Raw genomic sequence first — 19234 nt, 5'->3', positions numbered from 1 at the left:
TAGAAAGTATACTGCTTTTTTTCACACACTAACACGCACGCATATCCACCCACCCCCACCCACCCACAAACATAAGGTGACCCTTTATGGTAGCCTTTTCTTCATTGGTGGACATAGGATGAAGCTAACATATCTTTTGCCAACGTTAAATTTGTGTGAATAATTTACTTAAACTAAGAGAAAGAAGCATAATCTGAAAATTAATCAATGACCTCAAAGTCAGTCTCCAAGTGTGTGGATTTAATAACTATTAATTTGTAAAGCAGACAAGGGAAAGTGTTTTAAAAATCCAGGAAACATAAACTGAAGCTGAGGCCTTTCACAAGATCAAGACAAGATAGATGACAACCTGTAACGGTGTATCTTAGGGCTCCATGACTTCAGTTTGGAATTCGGATGCTTGTATTTGCAGTAAATTAAACAAAGCTGAACCCATCTAGAGAAAAAAAACAGCAAATCAAATTATCTTCCTTTTGCCTAAGTGTTATCAATGATGGAGCCTCTTTCTGTTGTGTCATGCAGAGTTACACATAGGCATTTCAAATTATGTAACATCTAAGCATCCTATATCATAATCATCATAAATGGTAACAATACAGCACAATGAAACTTGGTAATATGAGCAAAGATCAAATTGCTGTGCTGTTCTTAATGTTTTCAACACCAATGAAAGCCTCCAACAAAAGTTATCAGTTTGGCCCATAATAAAAAAAAAAAAAAGATGGGTAATACATTCACAATGCATATTAAACTATAATAATTTGGGAATTTTCTTTTTTTTTTTATAACATTTTAAAATGTTAATTAGGATTTTATGTTACTTCAGCATGTTTCATCTATAATATGCTGCACCTCTTGATGAGAATTTGCTAAAATAGAGCATAAACATAACTAGCTTGAATTGTAACTTACAATTCCGATCTGAAAAGCATCAACCTAGAGTATTTTCAGCCTCATTGCTGAAATACTGATGGCAACACGATTAAAACTAGAAGGCTGATTATAATTATGGGTGAACTTCAGAAGGTTCAAAGTTTAGTTCAGATAAGCACCCAAAAGTAACCATTTTAGTGCTCCACTACCAAATGCTCATTAAGTGGTGCAGCATGTTATGAATCACAACATGCTGAAAGAATGTGAAATAGAATCTGAAGCTTAGGTCGTACATTCGTATTATGTTACCAGCGTTCTTTCCTAAATATTGGGTGCTTATGTGAACCTTATGGAAACTACAGAATCCCCACAAGGTCAATCACCTCCAAGTAGCATCTTCCCTTTCAAATCCATGCAATCTATCTCATCTTTATTCTAACCACATTCCAGTATCTGGAATCTCATTACTGCTTCTACAATCATCTAATGCACTCCTCCTGCTTTGATCACTAGCTTCCTCTTGCACTTTTTAAACAACTTTCATAAGATCCAGGTACATTCATGTTATGTCTATGTCTCTTGTGAGAGAGAGAAAAGAGAGAGAGAGAGAAAGGGAAAGGAGGTTTGGAGACAAGACAGTCCGAAGAAAGGGGACTATGGGAACTTGTTAAAAAAAGATACAAAAAGGATTTAAAACCGCTTTAGGATTCAGAAAGAGGAAAACTTCTGGGATTTCCCTTGGCTATATACACCTCCTAATCTTACCAAAAAAGGGAACAAAATTCACTTTAAGAATAAAGCTGAAAGTGTTTCAAATGTTCTTAATTACAACATGATCCTGTAAGTCCTTACACAAGAAAAGCTCAAAACTTTAATCATTCTAAATGCAAAAGGCCTGCACAACAGTGATGAGAGTTTTTCCACTTGACAGGCAAGACCTTATGAAATAAAAAATAATGGAAAGGTTGATAAAAATGACAGAGTATAATACCAGGATCTTCAGTTCCTCTCTTTGCCTACACATACTTTTAACATCAATTTGTGAGCAATGTAATATAAATCAATCTGATCAAACTACTTATGCTCTGCTAACAAACACCAAGTATAAAGTGATTTAACCATGGTATGAAGTATGAAGCCAGGGAAAAAAAGTCACTTTTCAGTGAGTTACTAAGTACTATGTACAGATTCAATTGAATGCACAATCCTAGTCATAGTATCAACGGGTGAGGGAACAGAAGGGAACCGGTAGTTCTGGTGCAAAGATACATACCAGTGGCTTCTCTGCCTTTCCTTTTTGAAAAAACAGCTTCCAGAATTTGCTTCCACCTTCCTATAAAAGCCCTACGTCAAGCTAAATACCTCTCTGTTTAACTGGAGTAAATCACATCAGTGTTTCATGAAAACAACAACAGTTTAATTCACTAACATTAAAATTTGCATCACCTGACTACAAGGGTCAATTGTAATTCAGGCTATTTTGCCTGAAATTTCTTTTCTAAGAAATATTGTAGAACTGTTGTATATAGCAATTTGTTTACTCTCTTGGATTTAAAAGTTAGCTGACCAGATACTGTTTTGTTTTGCTCATTACTAACTAATTCAGTTACACTATTCTGTCTCTGAACTGGCATGTGGGAAACTAGGAAGCAGTGAAGGTATGACAACTGCATGTCCTGTATTTCTGTAGTTGACATTTTCCCAGCAACTTTCTATTAATGGTAATTAACTTTATGGCCACTCCTCATAATTCATTAAAAGCTTCCTAGAGACAAATAGTGCAAGGGAGATACTGAAGGCAGCAGGAGGACTCCTTATTCTGAGAATATATCTTCATTCTGCCTGTTTACAAGCGTTAAGTTCATAGCTTGAACTCTATCTGTCCTCCAAAATGCACTAACAAAATGTGAATAAAAACTGGTATTTGAGTTTTAAGCTATTTTTGTTGGCAAACTAACTGGAGAACTTAACTGCAAACATAAGACCATGACAAAGAAGAGAGCTACCTGTCATCAGCTAAAATATATTACCTGATGTGTTAAACTCTAGTGTGAAATACGAATAGATTGGCCCTGCTGATTTCAGTGAAGCCATTGTCGTGGTTTAACCACGAAACCAGGACAGCCATGTATGCAAAGGAAAGGCAACTTTGTCCCCTTATCATTCTACTCAAAGTATTTACTGACACCAATGATGGTTTTGCATTTTAATGCAAAAAAATATACCAATGAATTGTTAGGCACTATCTCTGAAATCCGTGCTAGCTGCCAACAGCTTCACAGAACATAAAATGCACCACAGCAATATCAATCATATGCATAAAGTATTAACTGCTATTAAAATGTCTGAGGTTTTAGCCTCTGTCCTAAAAATGTGGGGACCAGCTCTACAGCAAAGCGTTATTTTGAAACACAAAATCTGTAAGTTACAGTCAGGCATATTCCAGGTATTATTTAAACTCATAAAACAGAGAAATTCAAAGTCAAGACTGGAATTCTTTCCTGAGTTAATGCAGAGACAGCCGACAGCCAACTGTTATTAGGCAGATGCTCAAAGGTTAAGGAGGTAACGAGTCAATGAAAAAAGTTCTCCTTACACTCACCTAAATAAGAGGATTGAAAAAGTTTCTGAACTTTCAGGGGAACTGACACACAAACAGAGCAGAGAAGAACTGAGCCACACCTGACAATCAGCAGAGAATTCACACTGCATCACCCTAGAAGATGTAGTATATCTAGTACTGACATAAAAGAACAGGAACTAGCACTGTTCCTAATAACCTCAAAATCTCCCACTGCAGTGAATCCAGTAAGATACTTGAAAGCATGTATTGCCTTTAGGAAAAAGCTACGCATCAGTATTATATGGTGAAATTTCCACCATTACAATTTGGCTCACTGGAAGTCATAAATTTAACGTTCTCCTGAATCTGAAAGTGTACCCTAAAAATGAAATATTTTAAGTATCTTGAGACATTGCCTTTCAATTCTTTATTCAAAGTATCTGTTTCTTCACTTAAATTCTCTAAAATTGCCCCTGTATCAGAGATGGTGGAAAGTACAGTATAAAGAACAATGCACATGTGACATTAGAAGGATCACTGTCTTCTTGCAAACATGTAGTCTTAGTTTTTTAGCTCAAAGAGCTAAAGCATCTCTTTGAATTCTTGTCCTACTTAACGTGCTGAACGATATAAGGAAATCTGACCAATAGCCACAATGCTTTTGCTGGAACAGTTTTGTCCATAAGTGACTAAAAAGTTTAATTAGGTCTAGTACTCACAACAGTATCAGTACAACTACCAAAGAGCTTCTTTCAAGGTCAAATTGTCTCCTTGTCAGTAAACACACACACAGAAAGGCAGATCCTTGCAGTCCCTTTAGTACTTGAGTTCTGATGCCTTAATCATTCAAACATCACTCCAGGTATTTAACTTCAAGTTCATAAGTGAGAAAGGCTTCATGTACTTAAATGTGCAAAATTCTTTGCAGGATTAGGACCTACTTTATGATCAAAAGCAACAAGCAGTTTAAAATAAACATACAGAGGGAATGGATGAGGAAATATGGGAGAAAAGGCAATGAATACAGATAAACATCAAAGCTAGATGGTTGAAAGAGGTATTTTTTCTAAAGGTTAATAAGACATTAGGACAGAATTCCAAAGCAGAAAGAACATGAAGATTTTCCAAGTTACTTTAAAAACACCAACTATCTTGACAGCTATATCAGAGCCCAAAGGAGACTTGTAATTTTTTTGCCTTTGATTTGAGAGTTCGACTGTTTCTCTTGTCATGTCTCACCATCACAAATCAGTAAAGAATATGAGCAAGAGAAAAAGGCAAGCAATTTTCTCTGAGATTTCCCTTTGTTTTAGAATTTATTTACTTCTGGGTCACTAAATCCCACATTGGAAAACCTGCTCTATCCCTTTTTTACCAGGCACGTTGAATAAAAAGTGCTGAAAGAAGTGCTAGAAAGGAGTTAGCATACGAATTAGGTCCACTGTCAATTGGGGATTTTTACTATGTTTTTCCATTCATAGTTGCACGTGTCTGTTAGAATAAAATCAATGAACTATTAATGGCACCTTCATGTGAATAGTACATCAAATAGGGACATCCAAAGCACTGACTGTTTACTTTTGATATTGAGAGTGTAGAACAGAGTATTCAACTTAACTTTTCCTGGTATTTAGATCTAGTTCCACTACTCAGTTCTAAAAACCCTTTCATATATGAATAGGTCTTTCTTATGTGGATATTTTCCATCTGCACTATCAGTTTGCAAAGATTAATTTTTTCCTTTCAAAATTATCACTTGAAATCTGTATGATCATAATCATCATGATGGCATTTTCAGAGCATTATGACCATGGCAGATAATATTTTTAAATGTAGACATTATTTTAAATGCATATAATTTCTTAGAGTGGATATTACCAGAGTTCTACAATAACCTGTTATATAAATATATACAGTCTGAATCCTATTATTAAAAATAGAGGGTTTTTTTCAAACACTTATAAGTCATGCTCACACTGATGGCACACTGATGGAATACAATACACTATATCAATTCAGAGGACTGGTAATGTCACATGAAGACTTAACTTCTTTTAACTATTGCCTCAATTAAGTGTCAACCTCTTTTTTGTAACTATAAGGGAATCCCAACAAAAACTTTAAAACAAAAAGAAAGCAGAACACATAAAGCCAAGATTACCTACATCTTCATTACTTCCAATTGTTTGCATTTTAGTAACTGGTTTAAGAACAGAAGTGTACTGTGCAGCGTGATCATCACAACAATGATTACATAGTTTAACAGAGTTTGAAGAGAGAAAATAAAAAAAACACATACATGTGGAAAAGCCAGGTTTTGAACATTATTAACTTTCCAGTTTAATTTAAAATGCAGTATATCTCCAAAGGGTGTGCTATAAATCATGGATTAAATACCTGCAGATTTCCTTAGTCTGAAAATAAAGAGTGTGTGTGGTGAGAATTTTTAAGAAAAAAAAAAAGGGTATGCCTTAGATGTAGTGACAGGAAACAGGGCCCTTAAAGAACAGTGGTGGGAAGTGAGAACTTAAAGAGGAACAATAAAAGCCAAAAGAGGTTTGATGATGGATCAGGAATAGAAGATCCAGTGAGCTAGTCAGCCAACTACATACAGCTTTTAAATCCTTTGCACAATGCGATCTGCCAAAGGGGCATCCCAAGAATAATACTGTATTTATCACCCCCAAGGATATTAAAAATTGACTTTCTTTGTAGCTAGCCTTTAGAGAAGTGAATAGAGTAAATTCAATGAATACATTGTTTTATTTGAATAACCTAATAATTAAAATATTTAAACTATATATTTTTAAACCACTAGATATGTTTTCAAGGTTTATTTAATTTAGTCTCAGCTGATTATTTGATGACAAGCACAGCAGAATGCATCCTTTTACTACATACTTTGGGCTGCAAGATTTTAAGTAATATTTATAAATTTATTGCATAACGGCCTAAGTGTGCAGGTTTTTATTTATACTGTAAATTTCTTTACTTTAAATATTGCACACTGGTACTTGCAGCCAAAGCTTTGCGAGTACTTAGCTATTCAGTATTCTATTCAGATATCTAGCTTCATGTTCCTCTGTTCCCATAACCAATTATTCTTCTTTTCAAAAAGAGATCTGAACAATGTGAGAAACAATAAACTCAATGCCAGCAAAAAAAATTAAAATAAAAACAGACCTGACAAATCAATACAAGTACAAAAGTAACTTCAAAATGTAGCTTTAAATTGAAAAGTTAGACAACACAACAGATTTTATGTTTCAAGATTAATACAACATGAACCTGATCTCATTTAACTGAAATCAGGGAAAATTCTGTAGTACACTTTACAAGGAGCAAGATCAAGTGTTCTGGGCTCCTTTTTTCCCCTAAAATTAAAGAATGCTTCTCCAGCTCATTGTAACCCACACATTTTGGTGGTGTACAGCGCACACAAATGACTCAAGCAAAAGATGCAGCATAAGAATTAAAATGTACCCTTTGCTTACGTATGATGGCACTGGAGAGTATGCTATCAGAAATCTGTAACCCACTACTGCATCTAACTAAAGATTTATGTTATAAAGGAATATATACAAATGACTAAGCAGAACACTCAGCATAAGGATTAAGACTTCTTACCCCATATTTACATTGGCGGGACGTTGCTCCATACTGGAAGCGACACTGTTCATCAGCATCATACACCTGACCTGGGGCCACAGCTGGATAAAGAAATTCACGCTTGGGAGGCTCATTATCAAGGCAAGTACCACGGCCCGAACTGTTCAACATAAAGGACCAAAGGAATTAGGAATTCTACTGACTAAATCACAGTAACAATATCATGTATCTAGTTCTTACTTTTAACAGCACTGGGTGTGAAACAAATATGATTGCAATAAACAAACAGTAAGATGGTGCACCCATAGTAAAGATAAAAAATAGAGGTAATTAAGAGATTAAAATAATTTTCATCATTATTATTAACAAAAATGTTTATATTAGACTGTGAAATATATTTCATATATTATCCTTTTTAAAAGTACAATAATTTCTGAGCCACACAAGACTGATTTTCATTTTTGTTTTAAGATTCCTATTTGTTTTCACTAAAGAATAGCTACATTTGGTCATAGAATGAAAAATAAACAAATTAAGCAAATAAAAGAAATTAAAATTTACAATTCTTAATGACCCTTCTGATCCTTCAAACAGCTAAGTATAATCTTATAGATATGAGCAGCTCAATTGGTTTATATAAAAGTAAAACATTTAAACTTCAACATGACTAAAGGTTTATAGGATTAGGACCTTAACATGCATGCTTTTTTTCCATTTGAGTGAACAAAAAAGTTACAGTGGTAAAAATTATCCAGGATCTTCAAATTTACCTATACTTGGGTGAGTGACAAAATTTGTATGGATCCAAGGATCTTTTCTATTGTATTAATAATATTTAGTCTTAAAAAATTCATGTTAGAACTAAGATCTTTGCAAACTTTAATATTCTCTTCTTTTCACTGTTTCGTTTGGTGAGGTTTGGTTTTTTTTCAAAATATGCCCATATTCAACCACAATATTTTAGTGTAGTAGAACAAATATCAAAGAAAGTCAAAGGCAGACAGAGTTTTCTTTTGTTTAGAAAACTTTGTAATTTGCTAAATATAATTATTCAGTTTTATTTAGTCAGTGTGCATAAAAGAGGACAGATGCTATTTTACTTTCATTTCACATGTGAATAAGTGAGGATTTTTAAAGAATTCTTATGCCAACACTTTAAATTTTTTTCCAACATTCCTACAAATTTTGCCAGGACATATGGTTTTTTTCCAAATCTTTTCCATGCACCTTGCCAAAGGAACATAATTTCAGAAGTGAATGTTCTACACTGTTTTTTGGAGATCTCCAATTTTCTATAATTTTTATCTGCAGATAAAAAAGAGCAAAAAGACCCCTTTAACCATACATTTTATGTTCTCATTTTAACCCTATTCATTTATTTGAAATACTTGAACAAACCCTTTGGAAAAACAAAGAAACAAACAACTGCCAACCATTTCAGAAGAATGCAAACAGCAACTAAGGCAATAAGAAGTAAATACAGAAAAAATTATGATATTCAGTTACTAATCCCAATGAATTTAATGTGATTCACCTGCACATAACACACACCCCCCCCCCACCTCAGTTGAAATCTACCTTTAAAATATCACGTGTGGTTCTGGCATAAAAAATAATGTACTTGCCCCTTTATTCCAGTTTTAATTATTGCAAGCATATATATTTTCTAATAGCAGAAGTTGGGAAACTATCCTACATTCTTTTGAATCTAAATATTTCAGTGTTGTATTTTGTGTGTATGAGGAGTACATGTTAATAATTCCAATATGGAAATAACTCAAATACTATCTGATCTTTCTGTATTGTTTGGACCAAACTGCAGATAGGAACTTTGCTTAAACAAGCAGTGGGAAGTTTAGCATTTGACATCAGCTTGAGCTCATATTGTATATGATGGGAATATTTCCATAGATTCCAACAGTGTAGAGGTTGATCTGTAAACTGTGATTCTGTAAATAGACAGCCAAGGGCACAGCATTTAAAAACTCTTATTACCTTTGATGACTCTCTCCATAGGCATATGGACCCCTGAATGGATTAGATTACAGAATCAGATCTAAAACTTTAAATGCACCGAACCTGTAAATTAAAGTCTATACCTACTCTACAAGACATATAATTGCAGAAATGTAAGTCAAAATCCTTGTAGTAAATACAAAAATAGCCTGTTCTGCTCTAATGACAGGATTTTCACCATAATGAAATGTCATTCACTTACTAGCTACATGACATCACCATCTCTCAGACTGAAAATTTGTTTCTCTCTTTCCTTCTGCTTCAGTTCTATTATTTCTCTCCAGTACTTGAACAAAAATGACACATTTTACAAACTTAGTGTGGAAACCTGATACTGTATTGTGTGAATTGAAGTATTTTGGAAAAGAAATACAATGTGTTATAAAACACATTCATAAAACCAGGGACTTCCATTGATAATGAAGGATCTCACCAAAGCTGGGCAAAGGATGAATACAGGCCGAGGGTCTTGGAACCTTTCCAGGCAACTTCTACTGGACTCAGGAATGGTGTAATACTCTTGAGTCTATGTCCTTGTTCTTCTCCCTTTCTCTTTGCTCCACCAAGGCAAAACCCAGATACTTCAGAAAAAAATTCTACTAAATCTAGGGGAATGAACCAAAAGGGTACAAAAAGAATAATGGTATTGGAGCACTTCCTAAACAGAGATCTAACAGTTATTATCAAGCCTACAAAAGTGAAAAAAGCCCTTTGTGTAGATGTAAAAAAGATAATGGGAAGGAAAAGAATGCCCAAATACCTTCATCTCTGCAATTTTAGAAAATTTCTACTCACAATCAGTTTTGTGCTTTGTGATTTTATCTTATGTAGGAAGCATATACAAAGTAAAAAAAAAACCTACTGAATATCCCTACCAGAGCATTTACATTTTTGAAGAGGGAGTAGATAAATCTTTAGTGTCTGCAATAGAAATAAGATGATCTCCAACTCACCATACATTCTATTTACTCCACAAGATACTACTAGTACTCAAGGACTTTCTCATTTTCCTAATTTTAAGTTAATTTCATGAGTGGGGCTAGTTTCAATTATAAAATAGCTAGGCTTGATGTCATTTCATCCCAGTTTCCAGTGTAGTGTGTCAAGAGATCTTTGTAAAAAACTCTACAATATAGTGTAAACATTATTTTGTATTTTAATATTACAGGATAGCAAATTAATCTTCTCTTTGGAAGGATATCAAGGATACTAGAGCATTCTCTGAAAGCTTAAGATCTCAGACATGCTATCACTGCTAACTGCTTGATCAATATAACAGCAACCAGGGATTCAACGTTAGAATCTTTAAAGACTGAACAATGCAATACAGAGGATCACCATCTCTGTGCAGACATCACTTTTACATCCAAGGCCACTAAAGAGAAAAAGCAAAAACCATGGATATAGACCTCTCAGAGTTTATGCTCATATTACAATATCTATTCCCAAATATCTCAGCAACACACACGGGACAACATAACTCCTTCAATGGTTAAGGAAAATATCCCAGATTACTGGCACTGAAAATAGGTTTTGAATGTTAAAGAATTCGCTCATTCATAATAATGATGTGGACTATAATGCAAGCTACGATTACCAATCATATAATAAATGTATTACAATGATTACACAAACTGCTTCACTTTTTTTTCATTGGGTAGCCTTTTAAGCAAAACACAGACTTCTGAAGTTTGAGGAATCTACAATAATTGGGGACGTATCCTTTTTATCCAATTATGTTAGCTAAAAAAAAAAATCTACTAAACTTTTGCCCTGGTTTCGGCAGGGACAGAGTTAATTTTCTTCCTAGTAGCTGATATAGTGCTGTGTTTTGGATTTAGGATGAGAACAAAGTTGATAACACACCGATGTTTTAGTTGTTGCTAAGTAGTGCTTACACTAGCCAAGGACTTTTCAGTTTCCCATCCTCTACCGACTGAGAAGGCTGGAGGTGCACAAGAAGCTGGGAGGGGGCACAGCCAAACTGGCCAAAGGGACATTCCATACCATGTGACGTCATGCTCAGTATATAAACTGGGGAAAGCTGGCCAGGGGGTGCCACTCCTCAGGGACTGCCTGGGCATCAGTTGGTGGGTGGTGAGCAATTGCACTGTGCATCACTTGCTTTGTATATTATTATTATTATTATTATTATTATTATTATTATTATTATTATTATTACATTATTATTACTGTTGCTGTTATTATTGTTTTATTTCAATTATTAAACTGTTTTTATCTCAACCCACGAGTTTTTCTCACTTGTGCTCTTCCAGTTCTCTCCCCCATCCCACCAGGGGCGGGGGGAGTGAGCGAGCGGCTGTGTGGTGCTCAGTTGCTGACTGAGGTTAAACCAAGACAGTCCTTTTTGGCGCCCAACGTGGGGCTCGAAGGGTTTGAGATAACAGATAAACCAGACCGTATTAAGGAATTTATATCTGTTAACAGTTGTGGGTCACAATGTTGGTTCCTCTGTTCCCGATATTGATTTGTCTAAGCTGCATCATGTACATGTTAGAGATTGGTGTTGGTTTTTGCAGTTTGCTGTGGTCTGTAGTGATTGGTGATATTTCGCTTGGGACGGTTTTTTTTAAAACACTGACCTTGAGCTTAAGTGTATCTGAGTTTCATACTGAAGCCATTACTGTACTTCGGATACCACTTTATGGAGACAACTAGCAATTACAGTTCTTCCTCTGAGAGTTTTTCTATGGAGGAAATACAGAATGGCAGCATCGCTACCTTCTTCTATGATGATTCCTCCTTCATTACAGTAACTTTTCAGTATCTTGAACAGCCTTGGGTAGTTAAGATACTTCTATTGGTATTTCTTTGGAATATTGTTTCGGTTTTGTCTAAAGTTAATAAGCAATTTAAGAATATCATCCAGAGATCTGCCCCAAGGCTGCATAGTTATGAGTGGCAGGGTGTGTGGGACAAGATGGGCAAGCACCTAGGCCAATGGGCACCCCCAGTGTTTTGGAACTTCACCCCTGAGCAAGTGCAGAATCCTGAATAGTTAGTAGAATATTTGGACAAAGTATGCTGTCACCCTGGCAACTCCAGAGAGATGCAGGTCATTGCAACGTGCTGGGGCCGGGCCCATGCTTACCGAGCCCTGTTCAACACTATTCAGTACCCTCAAAGGGAAGAGAAGGTCTCTGGATCTGACGGTAAAACGACAAGCCCTGCGGCCACTCAGACCCCAGCGACAGGCACTGCGGCCACTCAGACCCTGGCGACACGCCCTGTGGCTGAACCAAAGAGCCAACCTGTGCCGGTATCAGTCGCCCCTGTACAGAAGAAGAAATCTTGGAAGTGGAAGTCGGCTCGTTTAGTAAGGGAGGAAGAAACATCTTCTAAAAGGGAGCCAGAGGAAGAAGTGGAAGAGGCAGACTACCCTGGAGAAGGGCCATCACGAGAACAGGAGGAGGAGGGCCGGCAACTGCTCGGGGAGGAAGAAGAGGAAGAATTCATAAAAGACGAAGTACCACCCGATCTCTATCCCTGAGTGAGCTGCGAGATATACGAAAAGATTTCAGCCGTCATCCAGGTGAGCATATTGTCACCTGGCTGCTCCGATGCTGGGATAATGGGGCCAGTAGCCTAGAATTAGAGGGTAAAGAAGCCAAGCAGCTGGGATCCCTTTCCAGGGAAGGGGGCATTGACAAAGCGATTGGAAAAGGGACACGAGTCCTCAGCCTTTGGAGGCGACTCTTGTCAAGCGTGAAGGAAAGATATCCCTTCAAGGAAGATGTCATATGTCGCCCAAGCAAGTGGGCCACCATGGAGAAGGGTATCCAGTTTCTGAGAGAATTAGCTGTGCTGGAGGTGATTTATGGTGACCTGAACAATGAACAGCTATCCAAAGATCCAGATGAAGTCAAGTGCACACGACCCATGTGGCGAAGTTTGTAAGGAGCGCACCATCGTCATATGCCAACTCATTAGCCGTGATGACCTGGAAAGATGGAGAGGAACAAACAGTGGATGAATTGTCTAGTCAACTCCAGCAATACGAGGAAAGTCTCTCTTCCTCCCTCGTGTCAGCTGTGGAGAAACTGTCCTGGGAGATCCAGCAACTCAGAGAGGATAGGTCCTACTCCCCACCTGTACGGAACAGTATCTCGGCTATTAGGAGTCAGCGTTCTTTGGCTCAAGAGAGAGAATATAAAGGGTACACACCACGGGGCACCCTATGGTTTTACCTGCATGACCACGGAGAGGACATGAGGAAGTGGGATGGAAAACCTACCTCAGTCCTAGAGGCACAGGTACGTGAGTTGCAAGGAAAAACAATCACAGAAGGGGGTTCTTCCAGGAAAATTGCTGCTCCCGTTTTCAGCGGGCAGTTCCCCAGACAGAGTAGAAGGGCTGATCTTACTCCTGATCTTAATGAAGAAACTTCTGACTCGTATGTACAAGAAGTGAGAAATGAGTACTGTGATGAGGATTAGAGGGGCCCTGCCTCCAGCCAGGGGGAGGAAAGGGACAACCGGGTTTACTGGACTGTGTGGATTCGGTGGCCTGTCACATCGGACCCACAGGAGTATAAGGCTCTAGTGGACACCGGTGCACAGTGTACCCTAATGCCATCAAGCTATATAGGGGCAGAACCCATCTGTATTTCTGGGGTGACGGGGGGATCCCAACAGCTAACTGTATTGGAGGCTGAAGTAAGTCTAACTGGGAATGAGTGGCAAAAGCACCCCATTGTGACTGGCCCAGAGGCTCCGTGCATCCTTGGCATAGACTACCTCAGGAGAGGGTATTTCAAGGACCCAAAAGGGTACCGGTGGGCTTTTGGTATAGCTGCCTTGGAGGCGGAAGAAATTAAACAGCTGTCCACCTTGCCTGGTCTCTCAGAGGACCCATCTGTTGTGGGGCTGCTGAGGGTCGAAGACCAACAGGTGCCAATCGCTACCACCACGGTGCACCGGCGGCAATATCGCACCAACCGAGACTCCCTGATTCCCATTCATGAGCTGATTCGTCGACTGGAGAGCCAAGGAGTGATCAGCAAGACTCGCTCACCCTTTAACAGTCCCATATGGCCAGTGCGGAAGTCTCATGGGGAGTGGAGACTGACAGTAGACTATCGTGGCCTGAAAGAAGTCACGCCACCGCTGAGTGCTGCTGTGCCGAACATGCTAGAACTTCAATACGAACTGGAATCAAAGGCAGCCAAGTGGTATGCCACAGTTGATATTGCTAATGCGTTTTTCTCAATCCCTTTGGCAGCGGAGTGCAGGCCACAGTTTGCTTTCACTTGGAGGGGCGTCCAGTACACCTGGAACCGACTGCCCCAGGGGTGGAAACACAGCCCCACCATTTGCCATGGACTGATCCAGACTGCACTGGAACAGGGTGAGGCTCCGGAACACCTGCAATACATTGATTACATCATCGTGTGGGGCAACAGAGCAGAAGTTTTTGAGAAAGGGAAGGAAATAGTCCAAATCCTGCTGAAAGCGGGTTTTGCCATAAAACAAAGTAAGGTCAAGGGACCTGCACAGGAGATCCAGTTTTTAGGAATAAAATGGCAAGATGGACGTCGTCAGATCCCAATGGATGTGATCAACAAAATAACAGCCATGTCTCCACCAACTAGCAAAAAGGAAACACAAGCTTTCTTAGGCGTCGTGGGTTTTTGGAGAATGCATATTCCAAATTACAGTCTGATTGTAAACCCTCTCTATCAAGTGACCCAGAAGAAGAACGATTTCAAATGGGGCCCTGAGCAACGACAAGCTTTTGACCAAATTAAAGAGGAGATGATACTTCATGCAGTAGCCCTGGGGCCAGTCCGGGCAGGGCAAGATGTCAAAAATGTGCTCTACACCGCAGCCGGGGAGAATGGCCCTACCTGGAGCCTCTGGCAGAAAGCACCAGGGGAGACTCGAGGTCGACCCCTAGGGTTTTGGAGTCGGGGATACAGAGGATCCGAGGCCCGCTATACTCCAACTGAAAAGGAGATATTGGCAACCTATGAAGGGGTTCGAGCTGCTTCGGAAGTGATCGGCACTGAAGCACAGCTCCTCCTGGCACCCCGACTGCCGGTGCTGGGCTGGATGTTCAGAGGGAGGGTCCCCTGTCCACATCATGCAACTGATGCTACGTGGAGTAAGTGGGTCGCACTGATCACACAGCGGGCTCGAATAGGAAACCCCAGTCGCCCAGGAATCCTGGAAGTGATCATGGACTGGCCAGAAGGCAAAGATTTTGGAATATCGCCAGAGGAGGAGGTGACGCGTGCTGAGGAGGCCCCAATGTATAATGAACTACCAGAAAAGGAGAAGCAATATGCCCTGTTCACTGATGGGTCCTGTCGTCTTGTGGGAAAGCATCGGAGGTGGAAAGCTGCTGTATGGAGTCCTATGCGACAAGTTGTAGAAACTGCTGAAGGAGAAGGTGAATCGAGCCAATTTGCAGAAGTAAAGGCCATCCAGCTGGCTTTAGACATTGCTGACCGAGAAAAGTGGCCAGTGCTCTATCTCTCTACTGACTCATGGATGGTGGCAAATGCCCTGTGGGGGTGGTTGCAGCAATGGAAGCAGAACAACTGGCAGCGCAAAGGCAAACCCATCTGGGCTGCCGCATTGTGGCAAGATATTGCTGCCCGGGTGGAGAACCTGGTTGTAAAAGTCCGTCACGTAGATGCTCACGTACCCAAGAGTCGGGCCACTGAAGAACATCAAAACAACCAGCAGGTGGATCAGGCTGCTAAGATTGAAGTGGCTCAGGTGGATCTGGGCTGGCAACAGAAGGGTGAATTATTTCTAGCTCGGTGGGCCCATGACACCTCAGGTCACCAAGGAAGAGATGCAACATACAGATGGGCTCATGATCGAGGGGTGGACTTGACCATGGACACTATAGCCCAGGTTATCCATGAATGTGAATCATGCGCTGCAATCAAGCAAGCCAAGTGGTTAATGCCCCTCTGGTATGGAGGACGATGGCTGAAATATCAATATGGGGAGGCCTGGCAGATCGATTATGTCACACTCCCACAAACCCGCCAAGGCAAGCGCCACGTGCTTACAATGGTGGAGGCAACCACCGGATGGCTGGAAACATATCCCGTGCCCCATGCCACTGCCCGGAACACTATCCTGGGCCTTGAAAAGCAAGTCCTATGGTGACATGGCACCCCAGAAGGAATTGAGTCAGACAGTGGGACTCATTTCCGAAACAACCTCATAGACACCTGGGCCAAAGAGCATGGCATTGAGTGGGTATATCACATCCCCTATCATGCACCAGCCTCCGGGAAAATTGAACGATACAATGGACTGTTAAAGACTACGCTGAGAGCAATGGGTGGTGGGACATTCAAACATTGGGATACGCATTTAGCAAAGGCCACCTGGTTAGTCAACACGAGGGGATCTGCCAATCGAGCTGGCCTTGCCCAGTCAGAACTTTTACGTACTGTAGATGGGAATAAAGTCCCTGTAGTGCACATAAAAACTATGTTGGGGAGGACAGTCTGGGTTATTCCTGCCTCGGGCAAAGGAAAACCCATCCGTGGGATTGCTTTTGCTCAAGGACCTGGGTGCACTTGGTGGATAATGCGGAAGGATGGGAAAGTCCGATGTGTACCTCAAGGGGATTTGATTTTGGGTGAGAATAGCCAATGATCTGAATTATGTGATGTTAAGTGCTACATAATATTATATGCCATACTAATGATATTACAGTAAGAATCACACAGATTAATGGAGAATAACTTCAGTGAAACCAAGCAAAGCACAGTGATGATGGTACCAGAACTGACTTCAACATGAAACAATCCAACACTGCATACCATCTCCATCTTTCCTGCCCTGGAAGATTATTACGACAGATGGAGCCTGAAGTCATGGACTAAATGAACTCACCGAACACTTTAGAAGGATGGCCCACAGACTAAGGGAATGATATCTGTGTGTGTGTATATATATATTAAAAGAAACCCAGGAAAAGGGGTGGTGATTAATGGAAATGTACTGGAAAATATGAGACTTGAGCATGACGCAGATGGTATAGAATAAGGGGTGGATATTGTCCTGGTTTCGGCAGGGATAGAGTTAATTTCCTTCCTAGTAGCTGGTACAGTGCTGTATTTTGGATTTAGGATGAGAACAAAGTTGATAACACACCAATGTTTTAGTTGTTGCTAGGTAATGCTTACACTAGCCAAGGACTTTTTAGTTTCCCATGCTCTACTGACTAAGGCTGGAGGTGCACAAGAAGCTGGGAGGGGGGCACAGCCAAACTGGCCAAAGAAGCATTCCATACCATGTGACGTCATGCTCAGTACATAAACTGGGGAAAGCTGGCCAGGGGGGCCGCTGCTCGGGGACTGGCTGGGCATCGGTCGGCGGGTGGTGAGCAATTGCACTGTGCATCACTTGCTTTGTGTATTATTATTATTATTATTTTATTCTATTTTAATTATTAAACTGTTTTTATCTGAACCCAAGAGTTTTTCTCACTTGTGCTCTTCCAATTCTCTCCCCCATCCCACCGGGGGTTGGGGGGAGTGAGCGAGCGGCTGTGTGGTGCTCAGTTGCCAACTGACATTAAACCACGACAACTTTAAAGAAAAAAGAGGCAAAGTATAATCCAAAGTGTAGGTCAATATATAATACTGAATGTAAAATTTCTCCATTGATTTGTAGAGAGAGAGATGAAAGTTTGATATGATTGATGTGACCTTATCTTACAAAACTAGTATTGGCTTGTACTTTTTTAAAAAGTTAATTTAGATTTCTGGAGTACCAGAGGATTGGCCAATATGCCATGGGCAGCATATGAGGCATATATAGAAGTATCCTATATTTATCTTGCATATCCATTTGTATGTCCAAGATTCTTGGCCAGATGATGCCTGTGCCGAGACATTGGAAAATTTTATATATTGTCTACATGGGCTTGCTTGGACCAAGGTAGTTTTGGCTCCTTTCCAGAGTTAGAAAGGTGTAGTCTCCAAGATCTAAATCCTGCTGTATGGTAATTCTAGAGACTCTCCAAGAATTTCCTGTGATAGATCTTACTTATTCAAATAGTTTAAAGGCTCTTGGTTCTTCATTCCTCTTCAAAAGATAATCCTGCCTTTGAATGACAGAGTTGGCCATCTGGCTTCTTGTAACACCTTCTATCTGATACTGACAAGCTTAAGCAACTACGAATCCAGAAATCATCCAAATTATGTTATTACAAAACATAAAAGTAACTGAATAAAGAATTCTAAGCAGAAAGTTCTCTTTTTTATGCCTAGGGATCTGCATGGCTCTATAGGCACACTGTATAAATATATGCTGGATATAATGAAACTTGCATGCGCTATATATATATTTATTTTTAATATATATGCGCTGCATAGAATGAAATTTATACCAATTGGTTTTCAATCAGACAATATTTTTAAGGTTGGTTCATTTCTTCTATAGACAGATATTAAGGGTTTCTACTCCTCTCACAGGAATCTTTGTCCTCTGATACTGCTCTCCAACCCTTCAATTCTAAGTGAGTACTTCTGCATTTAACTCCATAAAAAGCTTAGTGAAATTTAAAGCCATTGTAAAGCGTTTATCAACAATTCAGTTGATAAATTGAATTCAGTCAATCTTTCACTCTAACATAAAGCTTGACATACAACAGGTATTATGTGCTAGAAGGAAAGTTTTCCCCAGGAAAAAAATGGATTTCCTTGGCCATTTCAAAGCCTATGCTGACTGGTCATCCTTCTTGGGAGTTTTGAATGATCTATTAGCAATACATAGCTTTGCTTTGTCTTTATTCCCATCCTTAAAGCCATATTCATCCTCTATCCAGCCATCGCGCAAAATAAATTTTTTCCCAACTAGTATCTGACTGAATTGATACCTTCCAAGTGATATTTAATGGCTGTTCCTCAGTACCGTCAGTCTGGAAAATTTGTTTCTGGGTGTAGTTTTTAGAAAGTCCTGAGAAAGAGGAGGGTGAAGCTGAGGCTCGACTTTGAACATCACCAGGATGACTTCTGTTTCAAAATTCTTCTGCCTGATGAGAAAGGACAGTGTGGTATCTACACTACAAAATTGCACACAGTGCAAAACTGTAGCAAAGGGTGACCCAAACTGGTAAACTGGTAAATCCACATGAATCTACCTTACCATATAATACTGTGAACACTTAATGAGCTTC

The 19234-nt window shown here is 39.5% G+C and overlaps 1 protein-coding gene across 3 annotated transcripts in view; it reads right to left on the bottom strand.

Annotated features, from left to right (window-relative positions):
• Window positions 1-19234, bottom strand: part of LOC143172281 (A disintegrin and metalloproteinase with thrombospondin motifs 6-like) — a 221438-nt gene that overhangs the window by 74555 nt on the left and 127649 nt on the right. For all 3 annotated transcript variants that reach the window (XM_076361520.1, XM_076361521.1, XM_076361519.1), the window contains one exon: window positions 7064-7205. In XM_076361520.1, coding sequence (XP_076217635.1) covers window positions 7064-7205 — 142 coding nt within the window. The remainder of the gene's footprint in view (window positions 1-7063; window positions 7206-19234) is intronic.

The sequence above is a fragment of the Aptenodytes patagonicus genome, chromosome W (genome assembly GCF_965638725.1).
Source record: "Aptenodytes patagonicus chromosome W, bAptPat1.pri.cur, whole genome shotgun sequence".
NCBI lineage: Eukaryota > Metazoa > Chordata > Aves > Sphenisciformes > Spheniscidae > Aptenodytes > Aptenodytes patagonicus.
The sequence above is the reverse complement of the archived record's forward strand: the minus strand, read 5'-3'. Positions and strand labels throughout refer to the sequence as shown.